Genomic DNA, 25,177 nt, shown 5'->3' with positions numbered 1-25,177 from the left:
TTTTAATTTTTAAAAAAATAAAATTTATGAATAAATTTTTTTTTTCTTTTTTTTTTATTTTTTAAATCTCTTCTCAAATCTCAGGACACAACCCACCCTAAAAGGTTCGAATTATGACGTGGAGACGAAAGCCCAGCAGAACGCTCCATTTGAGAAACCAACTGGATCTGCCCATGCGAAAACTCCAACGAATACAGATAACACTTCCTCGAGAAAGAGAGAGAAGGAGAAAAAAAAAACCCTAGTCCATCTCTCTCCTCCGTCCTCACAAACAAGATTCTCTCAGAATCCCAAACCCCCAAATCTTCAACAATTGAATACCCAAACCAAAATCTCTCTCTCTCTTAAAATTCCTACTCAAACCCCTCAATTTCACACAGATTACCACGACCTTCCATGAGCTCCATTTTTCCAGAGCTCTGATTCAATGTCTGAGTCCTTCACGCTAGAGAACAACCCCTTGGTCTCGCCGACAAGCTCTCGATCGGTGACCGAGACCGTGAATGGGTCGCACAGGTTCGTAATTCAGGGCTATTCGTTGGCGAAAGGTATGGGAATTGGGAAACACATCGCGAGCGATAATTTCACAGTTGGAGGGTACCAATGGGCGATATATTTCTACCCAGATGGGAAGAATCCGGAGGACAATTCGACTTACGTGTCGGTTTTCATTGCGCTGGCGAGCGAGGGCACGGATGTTAGGGCTTTGTTTGAATTGACTTTGCTTGATCAGAGTGGGAAAGGGAAGCACAAGGTTCATAGCCATTTCGATCGCTCGTTGGAGAGTGGACCGTATACATTGAAGTATCGAGGCAGCATGTGGTATGTTTTTCCATGAAGACATGGTGTATCCAAAGCTAAATTCAACATGGGTTTTGCTTAATTCAGGGTTTATTTTTATTTTATTTATTGTGTATACTAGTTAATTCCATATGGTTTTTGCTCAGTGTTATCAGAAAAGATTAATTTACATTTTGGAACTAATATGAACCACTCCGATGGTTAAACTCAAATTTAAGCATAAATTTGAGTAAAATGTTCACTAATGGCAGAGTGGATTTGAGAGCCACAAAATATTGAAAATTTTGAGTAAACATTCGAGCCTCCCTTGATTTGGGTAAAAATTCGAGTAAAACTCAATTTGGTATAAGTTTGGATCAAGGAGTGAAGGGTGCTTTGCATGATTTTTACTAAAATTTAAATTTGATATAGGTTTGAGTCAAGGATTGGAGATGGCCATAATGACGGACTTACGAAAAGTGCATTGAAATGTGTGAATATAGATATGTGAAAATGTTTTGGATAGTGTAAAAAAGGTCCTATGATTTTAACTTTTTAGCATTTTGCTTTATTAATAGCCTATTGAGCTTCTTGTTAGCATGACCCGTGAAACTGAATGCAAATAATCACTTCATAAGACACTTGCAATGCAGAAAATAATCCAATAAATGATCCATTAACAAATATGTATATAAAGAAACAATTTTGATAGAATATACATTGAATTTAAGAAGGGTGTTTTTCTGTCCGTGAGGATCCCGCCATAGCACTTTGTACTTCTACTAGGCCATCAACTAGATCAGAATCATTCTCAAGGAGTCCATAAGAAGTTCGTGTGTGTGTGTGTACACACACACACAGAATATCAGATATGTCTAGTTGTCAGATGTTTTCAGTATCAGTAATGCTATACTTAATTTTTTGTAATTATATTTTGTTTATGGTCCGATTTGACAAATTAACACACCTACAATAAGTTGAATATTAATGTGGTTCATGTGGAATGAGCCTGCTATGTTACGTGGCCTTTTTAGTTTTGCTGTAGTGCTCATGTCAACATGACCCCACATGGGTACGGATATGGGAAAGGATCCGATCCTTATATTTTGAAATAAATATTTCTTAGTTTTTCTTTCTTCTTCTTTTTTTCTTCCTTTTTTGAGGGAAAGAAATGGAGTAAAATTATTACCGAAATATTAAAATTATAGTAAGGCCAAGTTTGGCATACACAAAATAATCCATCTTTTTATCTTTTTATATTTTTTCCATCACATCACCTCTCTACTTTTCTGCACATCTTTTCGTAAAAAGACAAAAAGTGCACTTATTTAAGTCATCCCAAACAATCCCTAAAAATCATTGAATTCCATATTTTACATTGCCAATATATTAAAATTATAATAAATCATTGTATATAATATAATATTAGCGTGAATGAATTTTATTTTTACATATATAAAATTATATATATTTTCCAATTAAACGACGTATCCTCGTATCCATATCTAATTTTTAGACCATTTTTTGAAGTCCTTGTATCATTGATTTTTGGGGTTTGATTTGTCTGAACCTTAGAAATGCATCCACACCCAGCAACCATACCCTAGTCTGTGTAGCATAGGGAATTTATTGTGTTAATGGCCTTGTTTGGAAAGATGGTTTTTGGTTAAAATAGCCAATAAAAACAAAATATGCTAAAATAACCAATAAGACGAAAGGGTTGTTTGGGAATATGCTATTTTAGTAACTTTTTGTTTTTTACGAAAAGATGCGCAGAAAAGTAGAGAGGTGATGTGATCTAAATAAGATAAAAAAAAATAAGTATGCTAAAGTAGCAGGTTGCCAAACAATCCTAAAAGATTACATCTAACCCATAATCATTTCACTTTTTTTCTCATAGCCATCAAATCAACTACAAAAAAACAAACTATCATCTCAAACAATGACTTTTTTAGTTAGGCTAAAATAGTCAAAAAGTCAAATAGGCAACTAAAACAGCCAAGTTCCCAAACGGGACCAATGATTGTGGATATGTTGGATTGGATGATATAGTAAAAATATGCGGTCATCATAATATTTTTGTCCATTTTCCCCCCTTATGTCTACAAATTGTAAAATATTGTCAAGGTGTTCACGAGTTCGTGTTAAACTACTGCTCATTCTATATCATATACAAGTAATGAATTTTTTAAAAAGGTTAGGGTGTTTAATTGAACACCCTGACTAATACATGGTGATGCCCCTTCGTAATGATTAATCTAGCAATCCAAAAGCAATTCATTTTTTTCTTTATTATTTATTTCATTAAGAGGATAAAGTATTGACTTTAGTTAATTAAAATCTAAAGAGAACAGAGTTTTGGGTAGAAAAATGTAAATAGAAAGAACCATAATGCTCTGAGAAATGTATACAAACTTATCCTACCCAAGCCATATTTTAGAAGATGTGATGAACCACATGTCCATGCTCTTTCCTCATATCGGAACGATTCATATTTCAAGCAACATAAGTTTTGCTTATCTTGTGAATTGTCATGTTAACATGCATAAATGAGTGTTACTTTTGACATAATTGGTGCAATTGGGGATGATGACATTCTAATTCATTGAACATAACAACCTCCATAGATCATTGGCTGTTGGGAAATGCAAAAGGTGGTTGATACTCTTTCCCACTTTCTTTTACATACAACACCAATCAATAATATCTTATGCCTCTTCCTAAGGACGTCAATAGTCAAGATGGTTTCGTTACCGATCCTTCTGACATTCTGTATAAGGACTTTTATGTGGAACTATTGTCTTCACATTTCCCTTGCACCTTAGTGTTGCCTTTAATTTTTCTTGTGCAACCCTTTTTTTTTTTTATTCGAATGGATAACTTAAAAAATGAGGAAAGCAAATTCAAAACAGATCAATCATTAAGCACATGCTTGAGTTTAGACAAGAGACGGAGTGGCAAAATGTGTTCAAAGGTCGAGTCAAATTGACAAAAAAAAAAGCATTAACTTGACCCTATTTAGCAATTTTTCGTAGAACTTTTCATCCCCTTATCCTTTTAAATGGTGAACGAATTTTTCAAAATGGCAAAGAAAACAATGAAGCATGAATATTTCTAAAGCAAAAGCACCTTCATAGTTTAGAATAGATTCACAAGCACTCACCCTTGAACCACCAATACTTTCAACTATGGTTATTAGAATCCCGATCCGGATTGTAGGAGAGTTGGGCTAAACGATTCGGATCACACTAGGATCTTAAATTCAGTAGAATTTTAAAGTGACTACGATCCTAATCATAAAATCGTGTACGATCCAAATCCTACTAATTTTTTTTTTTTATTATTATTATTATTATTATTTATTCCTTATATAGGTATGTATATGTGTATATTTATATAAGAAATTTGACTATAAACTCTTTCTCCAAATATCTCCTCCAATTTATGTTAACATAAAGATGCATTATATCAAATTTATTATTTTTCTTTAAAGATTTTAAAATTATTTAATATACATTTTCATTATGGATAATTTCTTGTTTTATTTTTACGATCCTCGATTCAATTCTATAATCTGACCTTTCCAACTATCTTACTTAGGATCCCAATTTTAACAACCTTGCCCCTCAACTGCCCCGAAATTAGAAGCATGGACATTTCTAAGGGGGCGTGTGCATATCAGACATTCTTCCACACTCGTCAAATACTTCCAAACATGTGTTGGACACACGTCAAAACATGTCCTATTATGCTATATATCTTGAGCATGTTTCCCACATATTGTGTTATGCTTTTTTGGAAAATTGATGTATAGATGTGTCTGTGTTGTGTTGGGTCACCGTGCTTCATAACACAAAAATATTATAGAAATTATGCCCCTTTGAAGTATAATTATTAAAAACATGGTTGTTAAAATCTTGATTTGGATCTTATGATCCTATGATGATATTCTTATGATCCATTTGGACAAAATTGATATGGATCCGGTAGAAAATCTTGGGCTGGTAGGATCTTTCGATCTTGATACTTGGATATTGTAAGATTGTGGAATCTTGATCCAGGGTTGGATCCTACTTGTCCAACATTTAAAACTTGCTTGCTTTGTATGTGGCTTCTTTTTTGTTACTTTTTAGGTTTGTGGCCTAAATACCAATTGCACCTGTTTCCAATTAAACAAAAGTTGGCCTTTTTGAATCAAACAGGCCAAGAAAATTAAACTAGAGCAGTCGAAATTCAAATATTGTCGTTATTCGGGAAAATTAGAGAGTTGAAGAACATCACTACAATTCAAGCATCTCGTTCTCCCCCTAATAGGCTAATACACTCCCCTCTCCAACTATGCTTCATCATCTCTCTCTTCATTGTTGCATAGTAGATTGTCACTTTTTGTTTCTATACATTTGTCGGATTCTCTTCTTTTTAGTGTCCAAAAATCTCACTCTTTTTCTCTTGCTCTTGTAATTTCTCTGTTCTATTTAGTACCAATGGTAGAATGCATCTACTCTAGATTTTTGTAGATACATAAGCCAATCTGTTTCTTTTATTGCTTTCCCTTTGTTGAATTTTAATCTATTTACTATTTTCTTTTTCTTTTATGTACTGCTAAATGAAAGTATAAAATGCTCTGTTATAAAATTCTTCTTCTCTACCATTTTCTCTTAGTTTCATGAAATGCAAAACTTCTATTATTAAACTTTCTGTTATTTTACTCCTTCCATCCCACACTGTTAGTCCTTTTTAATTTGGAATGTTTCAAGATGTTAGTCCTCTTTCAAAAGTCAAAAGCATAAAATTTTACAAATTTCCAAAACTATTCCTCATAAATGATTATGAATATATTTAAGGGTGGGAATATAGGGACAATTTGAGAAACTTATGTCTTGTATTTTTAATTTGAATACATTAATAAGATGTCCTTCCAAAAAAGACTAATATTATGAAACGGAGGGAGTAATGTTCATATTTACATGGTGTATTATAATTTTCACATATTTGCACTTCTTTTAAGTGTAATTTATGTTTATTTTGTGTCTACTTTTAGTAAATGTTTATTCATATAAAAATTATTATACATTGTTTCCTTCCAACTATCTGATGTAGGATCCCTCCAACTATCCAATGTAGGATCTTGAATTTGACAACCTTGATTAAAAAGTTTAGGCTCATTTAAATCAGATTCCTTGTGACATAGTTCAAAATCAAGGACTTCATTGCAATTCACTTTTTGTGGATGTTATCTGTCAATGTTCTGTTTACTGTCACCTCGTGGTTATTGTCCCCATCATCCTTGAAAAGAATACCAAATTCATAATCTGGCTCTTCAATGCTGGTAAAAAAATCTGATTCTTCAACAACTGAATCCGAGTCAATATATTCATCATTGCTTTCTGACACATACTCCAAAGCATCCGTACGCATTGGTATGTCCATCCTCTTGATATTCATATTAGAGTGCGACTATGTTACCTAGAATGTGGATCATTCCGGTACATGGAACGGGAATGTGGTACGTTACATGCTTTAAATTGGGGTATGATAGAGGTAGGCTTGTGTAGTTTACAATGTAACAATTTAAGATATTTTTAATATGGAGAATTTTTTAACAATTAGACATCTGATAATATTATTATTTTATTAGTGTTATTTATTTATTTTTTTCCAAAATTAATCATATGGCAACACATTTTTATGAACATTATATTATCACTGTGTTTTGATGTTGTCATGTTAAAATTGCACTCACCTTAAATTTTAGGTCGTTATGCTCTATTTTTTATCCTCCCAAGGAACCTAAAGGAGATATATTGGAACTACTTTTAGGATCGCTTTGGATTGCCAAATTTTACGTTTTGGAACAGAAGTGTGCCATATTGTGGAACATACTTTCTAAAGCGTAATTCGCTAAGGTATTAACATTTTCTAATAACACTTGCGAGAATATGTATATTAGAGTGTGAGAATGAACTTCTAGAAATGCTTCAAGGTGGGTGATGTAGTTATTTAGATATATTCCCAGGGAGTTGGATTGTAGTATCTACAGAAGATTGAGCAACATTGTCAACATTGGGGCCTAGATAAACGAATGTATCCAGACTAATGAGGAAGAAAAAAAGAATTTATGGTTGTTCTCACCATCTCTGGTCTACTTACCTTTCCTGTACTTTTTATTGTTATTTATATAGTTATATTATATAATTATATTGCTTCAATTCTTTTGCCTCACCCGCAGGTCTCCCAACCTGTTCTGTTCGAATTGGCTAATTTTATGTGTGGAACAATTGATTATTTATACTACAAGTAGAATAAACAAGCAAAAAAGTTTCATCCAGTTTACCATTTTCTCCCCTTCATCTTCAATCTTATTTGTATCTTGAAGACACTCGTTTGTTCTAATCTTGCTATTATACAGGGGATATAAACGTTTTTTCCGAAGAGCGTTGCTTGAAACTTCAGATTATCTTAAAGATGATTGCTTGAAAATCAATTGTACTGTTGGAGTTGTGGTTTCTGCAATAGACTGTCCAAGGTTGCACTCAATTCAGGTCCCAGATTCTGATATTGGAGCACATTTCGGTACACTGCTGGAAAATATCGATGGTTCAGATGTTATTTTCAATGTGGCGGGAGAAAAGTTTAATGCTCATAAGTTGGTATTGGCTGCTCGATCCCCAGTGTTTCGGTCTGAATTGATTGATGGGTCAGAAGGTGATACACAGGAGGTTGCAATTACAGATATGGAACCCGAGGTTTTTAAGGTGAGAGCTTTGCTCATTGTCATTTTTCTTTTTGTTCCATTAAAGCAGTGGATCATCTTCTTGGTTTTCTAGTTGTATTGTGCACTTTAGGCCCTGTTTGGTATAGCTTTTTTTAAGCTAAAAGCTGATAATCAAAAAACAGAAGCTAAAAGCACCCTTTCCCCAGCTTCTAAATAATTAGTTTTTTTCTACTTATTTAAGCTATTTCTGCCTTACAAGTTGTAAGCAGAAGCTGGACCAAACAGCTTGGTACAGACTCTCAAATTAAAATAAGCTATAATCAGCTTATAGAAGCTGCAACAAACAGCCCCTTAGTACTGCTATCACTTTTGTTTCGTTTTTCCAATAAGATGTTCTGCTATTTTTGAGCAGTTGTCATAAAATTTTATTCTGTGACAGGCAATGCTGCACTTTATATACAGAGATGCTCTTGTTGAAGATGAGTTGGTAGCTTCTAGTTCATCATCGACATCCTCTATATCTGAAACATTAACAGCAAAATTGTTAGCTGCTGCTGATAAGTATGATTTGGGAAGACTAAGACGCTTGTGTGAATCGCATCTGTGCAAGTATATATCCGTAAATTCTGTAGCAAAAGTGCTAGCTTTGGCCGACCGTTTTCATGCCACTGAATTGAAAGCAGTGTGCCTAAGATTTGCTGCTGAAAACCTTGCAGGTAAATTGTTCTGGTTCCCATATTGTCTTCACCTCCTTCCTTCCTTCCCATTTGGATAAGTTCCTTACTTCTTTGTTTCTCACGGATGGAGATGCTTCATACATTATCTTTGATTGGGACTCTTCGTCATGAGACCTCTAATGAGATGTTTCAATCTGTTAACTTCACTTGGTTGAATTTTCCCATTCTCTTGCAACCGTACATTGAGCTGATTTATTACTAATCTTATACATAAAGGTTTGCATGATATTCTTAGTAGTTGGATTCTGCAGCGGTAGTAAATAGAGGACTTATGTATTTTGGATACCTTCTAAGTAAGCACAAACACGGACATGCTGACACGACAATTCAAAAAAAAAATGTAGGGCATGATATGCTTGGGACACGTTAAAAATTTAGATTTTTATAAATTTATTATATGTCAATTATGTATCAAATATGTGAATAGTTTATTGAAGGTTAAAAAAAGTAAAGAAAAAGAAAAAGAAGGGGGAAAAAAAAAAAAGAAGCAACATGACACTGATTAAAATTAGAAAGGTGCATATTTCATAACTTAAAACGTTAAGATATCATTCACTTAACAATTTCATTTTAAAGAATGCAAAACAATTGTCGAACATTGAATTACATGCGATTTATTTATCCATTAAATGTTTCAAAACATATTTAGAATGCAGAAGTTGCATCCCAAAGAATACAAAATAGTGACTATGAAGAGATTCATCTCATAACTTATGTTTGAAAGGTAGAAGTGTCGTAAAAGTGTCTAATATTATAAATTTCAATTTTTAATTAAGACACTTTGCACGCTTTTAGGAGTGTCATGTTTGACATAGGTGTTCGACATGATATGTCTACTCAGTGTCTGCTTCTTAAGATGAGCCATGTAATGCAAAAAGGATGCACTAAAATAACAGAAAACAAAATACATATAAAAAATGGTTGAACAATAGCTCTATATTTTATTGTATAATTGCAATAAAAAAGAGACACAACATATAGAGGGAAAAAAAATGAGCCTCTAGGAGACACAAAAGAAGAGAATAAAACAAATAAATAGATCATAGTCTATTTGATAAAATGGAGAAAAGGGAAAGGAAGCAGCCAAATGGTCTTCCTTGTAAGAGAGATAGAGAGACAAAGAAAACGAAGCATAGTTGGAGTGGAGTGGGTTAGAGGGAGAGAGATGGAGATTGCTCGAATTGTAGCAACATTCCTAATATTCTCTAGCTAATCCAAATTATGGCAATATTTGAAGGCCTATAGCCTAGTTATTTTGATTCAACATGAAATATTTTAGTTGGGCGCTGCTAAATGCCCCTACACTAATCCTTTAGACCCCCATCCAAAAAAAAATTAACAATTTTACCCTATAATAAAATTTCATTTTTGAGCTCATCCCTAACCTCCCCAAACACTAACCTTAACCCTACCCCAGCCACCAACTCTAGCCACCACTAGCAGCTAAGGCTGCCCTCTCTTGCCCATTTCCAGCTCTCGCTGCCACCACCCAACCCCTCCCCAGCCATCTCACCCTTCTCCAGCCTCTCTAGTCCCTTCCCTTTTGCACAGACCCAACTCCTCCTTACTTAGCCCCTCCTTATCACTCACTTACCCTTGCGACCCCTTCGCAATCACCGCAACATGCTCATCTTCACCCTATAAGCCGGTGGACGGTGGTCGGTGATGTGGTGGGAGCCTACCAGAGGAAGAGGATTGCAGAGGTGGGGGGTCTAAAGAAAGGGAGGGTAGAGTGGGGATTATGGTGGGTGCTCAAAGAAGAAAAGGTAGGGTTCAATTTTGGTGTGTATAGGACCAAAGAAATAGGGGGTCTGTTGGGTACATAAATTTCAACCGAATTTGTGTTAAGGTTCTAGGTTCAATGGGATGAGGCCCTAAGATTCAAAGTTTTTGAACCTATACCAGTGACACGTGGAGTCTATATAGTTTAGAAGACAATACATTCAATCAGACGATGGCACCTAAAGAGCGTATAGTGAAATGGCTGTAGGAAACCAACCCTAAATTGATTAGTATGATCAGTTGAGATACAATAATATCACATTTAAATGATGTTATGCGGGAACTTTAAGCCAATACAACTTAAGTGACGTGAGTCTACAAGACAATGGATACAATCAAAGGATGACATGTACAATCAGCCCTAGCTCTGTAAACCCTAACCTGTGTAGAGTAGAGCATTCCACACCTATTGCACTGACCTTTATGATCGGAGAAAGGGGAAGGGGTGTGGTTGGTGTGTAAAAGAAGACCACAAGTGGAAGCAACCAATGCTTTGGTCTTTCAGTGGATTCCTTGTTGCCAATCCGTGTTTAGATCCTTTGCCCCTCCAATAGAAGTTGAACGAGCCTACAAGAAGGAAGCTATAGGGAATGAAATTTAGAAGATCAATATGGTTAATTAGATGTATGGTTAATCAAATTTTATACGATAACATTAAACTTAAATTCAAATGATGTTATCATAAAGTTTGAAATTTAAATTGAAGATAAGACTCATTGTGTAGATGACCGTCAATAAAGGAACATCACACAGGAGAAGGGTTCAGAAAGCGAGAAGCAGAAAGGTGATCAGAAAGCAAGAAACATAAAGACGATTAAAAAGAAAAGAGAGACTGAGAGAGTTCAAAAATTGAGAGTTGAGAGAGTTAAGAGGCTACGGAATTGTGAGGAGCACATACATTCACTCGACACCTTAACATACACTACGATTGCATGTTGTAGGTAAAGGGTTTTAAACCTAGTAATTGTACTTTATGTATTTAAGGGTTTTTGAATCCCAAAACTTTAATAAAACAATTCTTCTGCTTAAATTCTCCTATGTTAATTTTTCTCTTCATTAATTGGAGGTTTCACTTGTTTAAAGTGTGTAATTAACGATCTTGAATCTAGATCGAAATAGGAACCTGCTATCAAATAATCAACACTGTTTTGTTGTTTAATCTAAAAACTATACAATGGATGTTTGTGACATGAATTTTGAAATGTGTTAAAAATTCGAAAGGTGTGAGTTGAGAGAGAGTTATAGGCTAGGGAATTGTGAGGAGCAACAAACGTTCAACACTCAACACCCCAACACACAGTACGATGACAAGTTATGTGTAAAGGGTTCCAAATTCATTGATTGTGCTTTGTGTATTAAGGGTTTTTAAATTGCCAAAACTTTAATAAAACAATTTTTTTGCTTAAATTCTCCTTTGTTAATTTTTTTTTGTTCTTCATTAATTGGAGGGTTCACTTGTTTAAAGTGCATAATTAATGATCTGGAATCCAGTTCGAAAATCGGAACCTGCTATGAAATAGTCACAACACTGTTTAGTCTAAAAACTAAACAATGGATGTTTGTAACATGAGTTTTGAAATGTGTTAAAACATTTCACATTTCGAAATTTGAGTCTAGAAATTTTTGGGATGCCTAGTGGGACTTGTTTGTCCACTCCTATCTTTTGAAGCACAGATTTTATTTGTTTATTTCACTTTAAGTCATTGACGTGTTTTCTTGATATAGGAATGTTGAAGTGATTGTCAAAGAGGTCAACTCTCGGGATAGAGAAAGCAAGATCATGGAAAGATCGCTTCTTTTTCCTATGCCTATTACCCAAGGGTCTCTAGAGCGAATGCTCTCGGCTGTCCCCATGGGTAGCTTGTGCTATGAAGAGTACTCTTTTTCAAAAGGCTAAAAGTCTCGAGTCCTCTGAGGACTATGTGAATGCTTAGCTCGAACCTAGAATTTCTTGGTTCAAGCAAAGGAGGCAGACCAGACTGCAACTATGGCCCTTGTAGTAACTTCTATGGGTATAGCACAAAATGTTGTGGCCTAGCTACTCAGAATGGCTTAAAATTTCATTAAGATTGCGGAGTCTGCTCAAATGAATGCTTCTGCTGAATATTGGGCCATAATTAAAGCCATCGGAAGAAAGGTGATGACCCAAACCCCGAACCATGCTAAGCTAACGCTAGCCTTTGAACCAAAGGTTATGGTAAAAGCACAAAATTTGGCTTTTTGGAATTTCCTTACCCATTTGATCATTTTTGAGGAGTCAACAATGACTCCTAAAAAGGAAGAACATTCGTTGGCTCAACGGAGTTTAATGCAACAACGTCGAGCTCCTGTAGTTTTGGGACGTTTTAGAACCCTCCCTGTTATCAAAAATACACGAGGAATATGAATTTGCAATACGCACTAATGCAAATTCTTCCTTCCATGCCAGTAGGGGCTTGACTTGATGCTTGATGCATCGCCAAATGTTCCAAGCTCAACAAGACAAAAGGCAAAGGAAGAATAAAGCCAATGGAGCTAGAGCAAAAATTTGTGGCTGCAAATGTTATTGAAGCTATTGAAAAGGTTCTTGGAAGGGATGAACACCAAAGTAAATTGATTTCCTATCTTCACATTAAGGGGATTTGGGGAACTAGGCTTTGTTGGAAAGTCAAATTTGAACCTCTTTAAAGGTTAGGTAAAGTTATCGATGAGAGATGTTCTTGCCCACAATCGGAGGGCAATGTCCAAATTTATTCCAATCGCCATCTATGTCAGCACCAATAGATGGATCAACAAAACAAACAATGAGTAAAAAGGGTACACTCTCAGATCCTTTATACTCCTTCCATTTTAAAATATTAGTCCCTTATTCCATTTTTCATTGTCCCAAAATATTAGTTCCTTTTCAAAAATCAAGGACTAAAATAATGTAAATTTCCTATTTTGTCATTTTTTTTAAATTCATTAACAACACAAAAAGTACAGTTATGATAATTGATATTCCCAAAAAAAGTACTATCAAAGGGTAATTTTGAAAAATTAATATTTTTAAACTGCAATTATTGTACTACCAAAAAAAGTTAGATTCCCTAAAAGGGACTATTATTTTGGGACAGAGGGAGTAGTTTGCAAGAAAAGGACCAATGACAATATCGATGGCCCGTGCCAAGGCTCAGGACACAGCATCACAGTTCGATGTTTAAGTATAAGTAAAGTTGTAAGGATGGATCATTCTTTGTATGAAAAGGATGCTTTTGTCTCATCCAATTCATCTGCTTTAACCAACATTGAAAATGATGATTTGAAAGGCATCACCAAAGTCATTGTAGTAATGATGTTGAAGGTGGAGATGGCCGAAACTTGCAATCCCAACATGGCCAACGTATCTTAAAGAAAAGGAGGCAGCCTTACGAGAAATGGCTACTATGTTGGAGAAAATGCAAAAGTTGCAAACCAAGATGATGATAGGCACGGGAAGTGTACTTAAACAACAAAGGACACCTATGAAGCATGGGCACTTCTAAGAAGGTGACGTATCCGTGTCGTGTCCGTGTCAGACACCGACATTCTTTGGACACTTTTCTGACACGTGTCCGACACTCTTCAAAACGTGTCTTATTTTTTTTTTTAAAGACTTTAGACACTTAGAGGACACACGTGTCTATTGCTTAAATACATGTGAAATTAATTATAAGTTTGAACAAAATAACTCAAGATACAATAATAAAATAAAAATCAATAAATTTATAGAAATTAGTGCCATATTGTATTTTTTATTATCTTTGAATGCTATATTTATATATATAACATATAATAAATATATAAAATTATATATTTTATGCATGTCCCCCGCGTGTCATGTCTTATATTTTTTTTAAATTGACGTGTCGGCATGTCTGTCTCATATCCATGTCGTGTCACGTGACTGTGTTCATGCTTCTTAGAAGGACACAATTCGCAACAGTAGAGGCATCCATTTGAACGCAACATGCACAAGCTGTGAAGAACGGGTACTCCAAAAATGTTGTCGTACTCATATCGGGTACTGGTACTCATATTGATAGGGCTGCATGCGTACCGGGTACTCGATATAAATATCGGGTACTTCTTATACATTCTTTGATAGTTGGGTACTCCGTGGGTACTTCATGGTTATGAGATGGGTACATTGAGGGTACACCAAGTTATGGGACATGAGTGGAGATAAGTTTAATTTATTAGAGAATTTTGATTTACTTGAAATTACAAATTCTTAACTTGATGCGCCAGAAATGAAAGATGTATTATTTAATGATGAAATTGATGGAAGTGAAAATTGAAATTTTAAGTTTTCAAATTTTGCTTAGCTTGCTTTTGGAATGAAACTTTATTTTGTAATTTCTCCTATTTAATGACATTAAAACAGTTTATAGACTTTACTTTGGTATTGAATTATGATTTCTCTTTTGGTTTTGTAATTTTTTCTTTTAGTTTTGGTATTGAACTTTGATTTGTAGATTGAATCTCAAACTATAAATTAAAAAAAATAAAAAATTTATTGACGTACCCCAGTCGTACCCATATCCTATTTTTTTTATGTCTTGTCGTATCGGCGTACTCGTAACGTACCCTCGTATCACTATCCGTACCCGTGCCCGTGCTTCATAGTGCACAAGCTCCTACAAGGAGCTCCCTTCACAAGTAAAGGCATCTGCTAACCTAGTCACTGTCGATAATGATAATGAAAATGAAAATGAAAATAAATATGAATGGGTTGTTTATGAACCAAAAGGCATGGAAAGACGAAATGCCATGTTGAAAGTTAAAGTTTCAATTTACTTCTATAGGATAATAGAAACCGAAAGATTCCAAGAAGAAGAAAAGGCCTAAAGTAAGCAAAAGCAAGGGGAAAAACACGGCCAAAAGAAGGGAAAAAAGGGAGAGAAGTTGGTTTGTAATGAACAAATAGAGTAGTTCCCCCTCATCCCAGTTACACTTCAGGAATTCCTGTCTCCAAAACTTCAATATTTGGAGTTGCAGGCATATTTTGATAAGAGAAAGGAAGAGAAAATGATAAGTGATGATGAAGAAAATTGTAGTTTGTTCAGAGGCTAAGGAAGGAGATTGCATCATATGTCTCCTATTTTTATAGTTGATTCTCTTGAGAATACATTGTCTTCGCCAGAATATACACAAGAAGTCCTAAAACATACTCTGACCCCCACATGGTAGAAGTCTCCAAGAAACAAAGAAAATTCTTCGGAATATTCTTTAATACCACCAATGTACTATCAAAATATTCCAAAATATGTAAGGGGAATAGGGAAAGGGAAAAGGTATGTGAAATTAGGTGAAATGTAAGTATATTTTATTCACATTTTACTACCCTTTTTTCTATATCTTTCCAAATCTCGTCCCAAATCCCCCTACCAAACACTGCTTTAAGAAATGCAACAAGAATGTAGCTTCAGGAAGATGGAAAATGACTGAGGATGATGATCAATCTTCAGTTGGATCGGTGAACATGGTCCAGATAAGTGATGAGGCAAAAGAAGGTAAAGACAATGGAAAAGTCATTTTTGATGTATGTCAAACTCATCTCTCATACCAGAGGAGACCACAAAATCTACAGGACCCTCAAACATGAGTAGCACAAAAAGAAGTCCAACAAGTATCATTAGAGGAATAGCAGGTGAAATATGATGTACTAGCTCAACTTAAGAAAATTCCAGCACTATTGAGCTTATGTGATGCATTGAAAATGTCTTTGGAACTTCAGTGATCTTTAATATATGCCTTGTCAAAGTCGGAAGACTTCCACAAAGAGGTTGAGGAAAAAGGTCAAGGGAAAATAGCTTCACGCATGGCCATGGTTACATTCGGAAATAGTGACGGACTATAATTGCCCTTTGTTTATCACTGGGCTTATCCATGATGTGAAGATTTCTTGAGTTATGCTCGATGGAGGGTCCACAGTGAATCTCTTACCAAGAAGGGCCTTAAGCTTGTTAGGACTTTCACACCTTCACCCAAGTCATTTCATGATTCAGGGATTCAATCAAAATTAGCAACACCCTATGAGGAAGATTGAACTACAAACCAAGTTTAGGGACCTTGAAGAGGATATTGAATGTTTGGTCATTGATATAGACACCTCTTATATTGCCTTGCTTGGGTGTCCTTGGATGCATAATCATTATGTCGTACTTTCAACTTTCCATTAATGCATCAAATATTGCCTCCACAGAAAAGAGGGGACAATTGTGGTTGACACTATTATGCTAATGCTCATTTCTGTACAGGGATTGCATGAAGTAAAAAGATGTGAAAAAATCTGAAGGCATCATATTCCTTTCACTTGAAAATGTTGAACAAAAGGTGAATGATGAACCAATTCCAAAAGAAGAGGTCTCAAGTTTCAAGAAATCTAGCTTCTACACAAAAGTTGCACAAATGTGGGTAAAGGTTGGTCTAGATCCTGAGAAAGTGTCAATAGGAACAATTACACCCTTTGACATTGCATTGACATCTTCACAGAGGAAAGCCCTTCAACAAGGGAATCATGTCCCTAGAAGGACAAAAGGGTTGGGTTATCATGAAGCTGAAGGAAAGTTCTTAGTGAACATGACTACCACATGAGGCGTCAGAAGACATTCATGAAGATGAAACTCACCCTGCACCAACAAAATTTGAGGAAGGAGCTCAAGCCACATTAGATGATCTTTGTTAAGTAAATCTTGGTGATGAAGGAGAAAACAAACCAACTTTCATTATTGCAAATTTGATAGAAGAGGAGGCTCAAAGATGCATCTCATTCTCAAGAGAATATCATGAATGATGAACCAATTCCAGAAGAGGAGGCTCAAAGAATCTTGTCTTTGGTTGAGGGCTTTTCTTTATCTCCAAATATGATCGATAAGTGGGTTTGGCTCATTCATTCTTCTAGTATCTTTTCATGTAAGTCTTTTTTGGTAAACTTATTATGAGCCTAATGACCTTTCTTTTCCATTTCATAAACAAAATTTGGAAAGTGTTTGTGCCTTTCAAAGTGAATATCTTTATATGGTCTTTTGCTTACAGAAGCATTATGATTAATGATATTGTGTGGTGAACAAATATTCTTTGTTTCTGTATTCCTTGCAACCAAGCTCTGCGTTACTCCGAACGGTGCTGTATAACCTGAAAACACAGTGACGGTGAGCTACCCGACGGGTGTGTTGCTAGAAAACCCCTTTGACAATCAAGTTAGCACCTTTAGAGAGAAAAAATGAGACAAGGATCACTTAGTGTAAGAGATTGCAAACTTTTTGCATGGAGGTGTTGCAGCGTTTATATAGTTTGTGCGTGCGCTACCTCGGTCGTCCTTTCTTGGATGCGTGGATGTACTATCCTCTCTTTGCCTTACATGCAAGGTTTTAAAAAGCGGCCGCAACCGTTACGTAACGGTTTTGGCGGTTACTGCCACCCGTTACGGCCGCTTTTGCAATGTGATTGAGATTCACAGGTGTGTTGGCCGTAGCGGCTGCCGTAGCAGTCGTAACGGTGCTATAACAGCCGTAACGACCTGTTACGCACCGTTACGTAACGGTTCCAAACTGTTTTTTTCGAAAAAACATACAAAAAAAAAGCTGAAAATTGGGGAAGAGGGATAGAGATAAGAGGGAAGACAGAGAGAGAAAATGGAGAAGCAAGAGAGAGAGAGAGAAGAGGGAAGATGAAGAACATATTATTGATTTGTTGAAGTTGTAAGACCTATGCTATTCTATTCAGCTGCTATCACTAAACCATTTTGTTTGTGTGTGTCTATCTATATATTGTTTGAAAATAATAATAATAATAATAATAATAAGTGTGGTCATTATCTATTTGGCTTGGTTAAAATATATATATATATATATATATATTTAGGCTCTTATTTATTCTCTTACTTTTGTCATTGTTTATCTTATATATAATAGTTAGTGATTGATTTTTTGTATAATATAAAGTCATTAATTATTAAAATAAAATGTAAAAAACTCAATTTATAGTGAATTAAAAATATGAAATATATTGGATCATACTTAAAAATTTATAAAAATTGATTAATATTTATTTTTAACCCAATAAATATGATCATGGAAAAAAAATATGCGTATCGGTAAGTTTTTTTCAAATTGTGCGAAAAATAAAAAAATTCACGGTTCCGGTTACCGCAACCGTTACACTACGGCCTTTACACCCCGCAACCGCAACTGCGTCACCGCTACCGTTACGGCGACCGCAACCGCTTTTCAAAACCTTGCTTACATGTGTGCGCATCAATATTGTCAAACAACATTGTCTAAAACATTCAAACGGTATTGATGCGTACGACTGGCGGGTTTTCTTCCCAGCATTCCAATTGGGCCACATAGTATATTCCTGTCAAGCTATCCATAGCGCGGTTTGATGCCGACCAACCTTTGGGATCGTGCTATCCCCAACCGGACTAAATCTGAGATGCCTAGCTAGCTACTTTGAACCCGGTCAAGCTACATGCACTCGTCAAGGCAAATTCCGCCCAACTTTGGAGCTCGGCCGAAGCTTTTAGCCTAGTTAAAGTGCCATTCATTTATCAAGACATATCCCGCCTAGCTTTGAAGCACGGTGAAGAACCTAGCTTGGTTGAAGGCAAAGCCATTGCCTAATCGAGCTCGGCTCTCGGCCCAAGTCAACTAGCTAGCCTGGTTAAAGCGCCATTCATTTGTCTAGGCAAATCCCGCCTAACTCTGAAGCGCGGTGAAGAACCCAACCCAGTCAAGGGCTAGGCCATCGCTTAACCGAGCTCGACCCTTGACCCAAGCCAACTAGCTAGCCCGGTTGCGACGCAAGGCAACGAGCCAAACTTTTCGCTCGGTTTATTTGTTCGGCGCAAATCCTCCTCTCAGATACCTTTCAAAGAAAGAAGCCGAATCGCTCTCTTTTTCCTCAATGGTGCATCATGTGTAGGAAGGATGGGGAATCTTTGAACCACTTATTCTTACATTGTCTTGTGGCATTAAACCTTTGGCGCCGCCTATTTCTTTTGGTTGATGATCATTAGGCGGCTCCAGGGCTGGTCCTCATATGCTTTTAATTGATTTCTGGGTATTCGGAGGCAAAAAGAGAGCAAAAGTGTTGTGGAAGTGTGTTGTTTTTTCGTTTTTTATTTTTATTTTTAAAGAGGGGGGGGGTCATGTGATTGGAAAGGAACTTTGAGGATAGGATTGACAATGAGGATTCATTGTGGGAAAAAGTGTCACTAGGTATTGTACCACATCCAATACTTTAGTTCCCGTTCTATGTAGAGTTGCAAATGAGCCGAGCGGAGCCGAGCTTTTAGATGGTTACGCTCGGCTCGGTCAAAATGGGAGAAGCTCGAGCTTGAGTTGAGCTTCAGAAATTATGTTCGAGCTCGGCTCATTGGATAGTTTTGAAAGCTTGAGCTTGGCTCGTTTAGGCTCGACAACGCAAACAAGCTTGAACGAGCTCAAGCTCGATCTTGATCTCGAACAAGCTCGAAATTCCAATTCCCATCTATAACTAAAAAAATGAATTATGTGCATCCAAAAAAAAATTATGTACTTGTAATAAAAACCTGAAATCTATGCATTCAAAAAAGAATCTGTGCATCAAATCCCCCCCCCCCCCAAAAAAAAAAAAAAAAAAAAAAATTATATACAACTGGTAATAAAGAAATCTGTGCATTACACAATGCATTAAACAATGCATCCTTGAACAAAACATAATTGCCAAAAATATAGTGCATCCTTAAATATAACACATTACACAATGCATCCTTAAACAAAACATAATAACCAAAAATTAAACCACTAATTTCTTGACTCGATTCACTTGAAAACACACCAAAAAGTCTTCATTCCTTTGGAACTTCGCAGGAGCCTTCAACCTGTAACTGTAGAATTATTATATATGAATGAATCTTATGATAGTACTTCAGAAATTTAGTTTATTAAAGATGAAACATACCCAAAGATGTCAAACTAAGGAAGCAAAATCTCTTTGAAAGATGACTCCATAGTCTATCAAAAGAAACAATAATATGTTATTTTAGTATTTTGTTTCACATAAATTGATAATAAAGGAATTTGTCATTGTATTTGTATGGATCAAAGTTAATAATTAAAAAAAATACTTACATCTGATCCCTTTTTGAGTCCATGTAGTGCACGTACCCAATCAGATCCTCATAGTAAGATTTGGACTGTTTCTGTTGATAATGATGCTCGATAGGGATCAATAACTCTACCCCCAACACTAAATGTCGACTCCGACGCCACTGTACTGATTGGAATTGACAATATATCAGCTGCCATCTTGGACAATATTCGATACTTGGGGTTGTTCACTTTCCACCACTCCAACGCGTCAAAATGGGAATTTGAACATTCATTGCATATGTAGACACTTTCTTCTAAATAAATGTCCAAGTCAGATTTTGCAGGCTGAATTGTATCAGCTTTTCTAACAAAAGATTCAAATTTAGATCTTCCCGTCCCGAGAGCTTTTCCAAGACCATAAGTAGCATTATTAGAATCATTAGCTTCTCGAGTGCTTTGCTGCAAACTTTGCTCATTGTTACTTGAAGTATGAATAACAACATATTCATTGTAAAGCTCATATAGGGCCTCATGCACCACGGAAATGTTTTTAGCAGCTTCTGCCTCTGGGTAGATCTCTGGAAAACAAAACTGAACAAGCATCAATTTGAATCTTGGATCCAACATTGCAGCTATAGTTATCAACAAATTACATTCACCCTAATACTTGTCAATTTTTTTTTTTCATCTTCAAAGCCATCCCCTTAATGTAGTCATTGTCATTCACCGATTTTTCATTCAATATTTCTTTTATCCTCCAAACCTCTGCAAGGAACAAATTAGAAGTAAGATATTCAGGGAAGACATCTTTGTGACTTCATTGAAAATTGCCAAAAACTGACATACAGTCTCAACTTTCACCCAATCTTCAAGGCTAGGCACGTAAACAAAACTTTGATCCCTTTCTTGATTTCTAGGGAAGACATCTTTAAACTCCAAAGCAGCAAACAACATCATATAAGCTGCATTCCACCGGGTTGGACAATCTAAAATCAATTTTTTTGAAGGCAACTGTAATTGCTTAGCAATCTCACTAAATTAATTAAGACGTGCTTCTGATGCACTCAAGTACTTGACACCATCTCGAACACCATCAACAATATCTCCCATTTGGCCAAGCCCATCAGGCACCATGATATTCACTATGTGGGCACAACAACATACATGAAAAAATTTTCCACCCAAAAGTAACTTTTTCATTGCAAAGGTTTCTTTCAAAATTCCCAAGCAAACATCATTGTATGAAGCATTATCCACTGTTATAGTACACACCTTATTTTCAATGCCCCATTCAACTAGACACTTGTGAAGAGCATCCGCAATGATAACCCCAGTGTGTGGAGGTGGTACATTGCAAAAGTTAAGAACACGCTTTTGCAACTTCCAGTCATTATTGATAAAATGACCCGTGACAACCATGTATTGAATTTTTTGCCCTGACTTCCATAGGTCGGTTGTAATGCTAATCCTATTAACACTCTTCAATAATGTTTTCAACTTTTTCTTTCCTATATCAGAAGTCGACACACAATCATTTTTTGCGGTGGTACGAGTTATCTTTTGCCAATGTGGAGTAGCAGTTTTCATGAACTTGTTAAATAAAACATGCTCCATTTGCATAAAAAGATATTCATGATAAAGTATCACATGAGAAGCAGCTTCCCTCACCTTTGCTTGGTCATACTTGAAGGCTGTCACATTGGTCACACTGTTAGACCCGGTTGTCTCAAGTGATAGAATCCTTTGCTTTTTGTCAGCAAGTTGTCGTCTAGCACAATTGTTCAAGTGCCTAAGAAGTTGAGTTGTAGCACCCGTTGAAGGAATGGCAAATCTTGTTTTGCAATGCATGCATTCAGCCTTCTTGGTACCATCTGGAAGAACCACTTCTTTAATTTCATTCCAAACTTTTGATGTTTGTTTCCTACTCTTCTTTTGGAATGGATAGTTGTCTTCGGGAACTCCATTTTCTCTTGCATTTTCCTCTAGTTTAAATAAATTATTGACATCATTTGCATCGTCATTAACTGTATCCATCAGTGGACTAGTGGATGACTCCTCAAATGACGAAAACGGTGTAGAAGAATCTTGCTCTAGAGAAGTGAGATTAATTTGTCTGTCTGACATATCTAAGAAAAATAACAATAGTGCAACAAATAAATTAATACACTAATAAATTAACAATCAATATAAAATTGAACTATAATAATAATACATTAAGAAACTGAAAATTGAACCAACCATTGTATTAAATAAGTGAAACCAAGATAGAAAATTACCCAAACAAAGCATCAAAAATTAAATTGTTAAAGCACAAAATTAATAAATCATCTTTATTCACAAATGTAACCAAGACCCATATTTGAATATGGATATATATATATATATATATACATATAGATAAGCACAAAATAATAGCACCATAAACTACAATATTATTGAAGTACTAAAATCACATCCAAAACTGAAATGCAAATTCATCTTCAAAATTGCAGAGCAAATTCTGGTTTTGGCAGTGCATCATGCTCACTACTTATAAGAGGTTTCCAAAGAAAGATCTTTGCCTTACAAACGGTAAATAAAAACGGAACCAAACAATATAACTTACACTCTTAAAATAAATAAATAAATTAAGGTAAGTCATAAACAATACTAAACAGAGTCTTAACATCATAACTGCAATAAATGATTTCTTGGAAAAAAAAAAGGTGTTGAGATTAATGAATTGAATTTGAAAGGTGTTCCAAATTATTTCCTTTGAAAGAAATGCTATCATTGTACTCATAAATTAAAATGGCCCATGTATGTTGAAGTTTTTCAAAAGCCTTGTATGGGTTCATCATTCTTGTTTTATGTGTAAAATTTCAAGCATTCTGTATTGTCAAGGTTTTTAAAATTGTGCCTTCACAATTTCATTCATATGATTTAATACAAGTTTTAACTAATATATTTTGAATTTTGGTTGAATTAAAAATTGAGTGGGAGAGATTGTAATTTTTCCCTAATTTATATGTTCAAAATAGGGAACAAAAACCAATCCAAAAAAAAAAAAACAGTTGACACTCAACAATCCAGATCTGGCCGACACTTGCTACTCTTTGTACACTGCTCCTGCTATTCTGTATCAAGGTTTTTAAAATCGTGCCTTCACAATTTCATTCATATGATTTTATACAAGTTTTAACTAATATATTTTGAATTTTTGTTGAATTAAAAATTGAGTGAATCATGGGAGAGGTTGTAATTTTTTCCTAATTTATATGTTGAAAACAGGGAGCAAAAACCAATCAAAAAAAAAAAACAGGGGACAAATGTATACATGTAATATGAATAAAGTTTCACTCTAGCAGGAGACTGAAGGGAGAGGATAGAGAAAGGGTCAATGGTGAAGTGAAATAAGTGTACTGTGTGTGCATATGAGCATGTAAAACACCATGGTTGAGATTGAGAGAGAGAGAGAGAGAGAGAGAAGAAGATTAACTTACCACAATGGATTCAAGAGAGAAGAATAATCTCTCAGTCTCAGATCTTCACCAGAGCAGTGAAACTATACCGTTGTTGTTGATGTTTGAGTGTCTGAGAGTTGATGAGTTTGTGCGATTGATTCAAGTGTTGGCCAGATCTGTATTGTTGAGTGTTTTGCAGCAGTAATAGGATTAGGAATGTGTAGGTTACAAAGAGTAGCAAGCAGGAGCAGAGCAGCGTATGAATTTGATACACAAAGGAACCCCTAGTTTTTTATTTTATTTATATACTATGGCTCGCGAGCCTTACCGAGCCAAACCTTAGTCAGCTCGAGCTCGGCTCGTTTAGCTCGAGCTCGTTTATTAGCTAATCGAACCGAGGTCGAACGAGCTATTCATGAATAGCTCGGTTCGTTTGCAGCCCTAGTTCTATGTACCAGAATGATTCACGTTCCAGATAATATTGCTTGTGACATATTTCAAGCTCAACATTGACGCAACTAATTTGTAGTTCTTGTTGTATTTTACATATCTCTTTTCATTCATCTATTACTACATACGGCGGGGCTAGGATGATTTCTAAATTGTAACTAACTGTTTCCTAAAAACGTATTACTATAGTCAAATATTGAAAGGTATTTATTTTCAATATGCCTGTATGCTCTTCTGTTTCATTTTGCTAGAATTTCAACCCAATTGTTCTCTCCATGGTTCTGAAGATTAAACTTGATGTTTGAGAACCTTGTTTTTGAATTGAAACAACATGAGGCATTTGCAGTGGCAAAGGAGCTAAGAAAGTGATTTTATGGCTCATTTCTTTCTTTGTGAGAAGGGATGGAGGGAGGATTTGGTGGATAGAGGCTACTAATCTTTACTAATGTGCCCTGCGGAGAAGTTTCTAGAAATGAAATCTGCGAAGGTTTAAATGTGCTTTGACTGTAAGACGGCGTGATGCCCTGCTGCACATTACAAAATTTATCATGCTTTGGAACTGTTCTTGGGATTTTCTTGGTTTAATTGATTGATCGTAGCATTACATTTCCTGTGCATAATTTTTTATTTCTTAACCTTGATTTGGAATTTATGTTGCAGCTGTTATGCGGTCTGATGGGTTCGAGTATCTTAAAGAAAACTGCCCGTCACTGCAGTCCGAGCTCTTGAAGACTCTGGCAGGTTGTGAAGATGATTGTAGTAGTGGAGGTGGAAAGTCGCGAAGTGTTTGGGCCCAACTTTCAGATGGTGGTGACACCAATAGCAGGAGGGTGAGGCAGAGGACTTGATTTTGACAATCAGTGATATCATTGTTCTTGTATAATGATGGTGATGGTGCCAAAAAAAGGTACAGAAAAATGTTAATAGAATGAAAACATATATGTTTTTCAGACATTTTTCTCATGAATGTATGATGTTGGTATGTCAGAAACAGACTGACTGTCGTTAAACTTAGTTTTTTTTTTTTTTTTTTTTTTTACTAGTATAGACCCTAAGGCTGTGTTTGTTTTCGGGCAAAGTATACTAGTACTCTTGTTCTGCAGAGAAGTCCCAGTAGTGTTTTTTCTGTGTCAGTGCTGACAAAGTTCATAGTTGTACAATTTCTTAATAGAAAGTGGTTTTACTTGTGTA

General features: G+C 35.6%; 1 protein-coding gene across 1 annotated transcript; it reads left to right on the top strand.

Moving 5' to 3' along the window:
• Nucleotides 1–126: 126 nt before the first annotated feature.
• On the top strand, nt 127–25,177 carry LOC114286335 (BTB/POZ and MATH domain-containing protein 4). The gene is made up of 4 exons (XM_028229486.2): nt 127–822; nt 7,190–7,535; nt 7,935–8,211; nt 24,647–25,177. The coding sequence occupies exons 1-4, from the start codon at nt 428–430 to the stop codon at nt 24,832–24,834; spliced, it is 1,206 nt and encodes a 401-aa protein (XP_028085287.1). The 5' UTR covers nt 127–427; the 3' UTR covers nt 24,835–25,177.

This window comes from Camellia sinensis, chromosome 14 (genome assembly GCF_055761805.1).
Source record: "Camellia sinensis isolate YWXY chromosome 14, ASM5576180v1, whole genome shotgun sequence".
NCBI classification, from domain to species: domain Eukaryota; kingdom Viridiplantae; phylum Streptophyta; class Magnoliopsida; order Ericales; family Theaceae; genus Camellia; species Camellia sinensis.
This window is presented reverse-complemented; position numbering and strand designations above follow the sequence as displayed.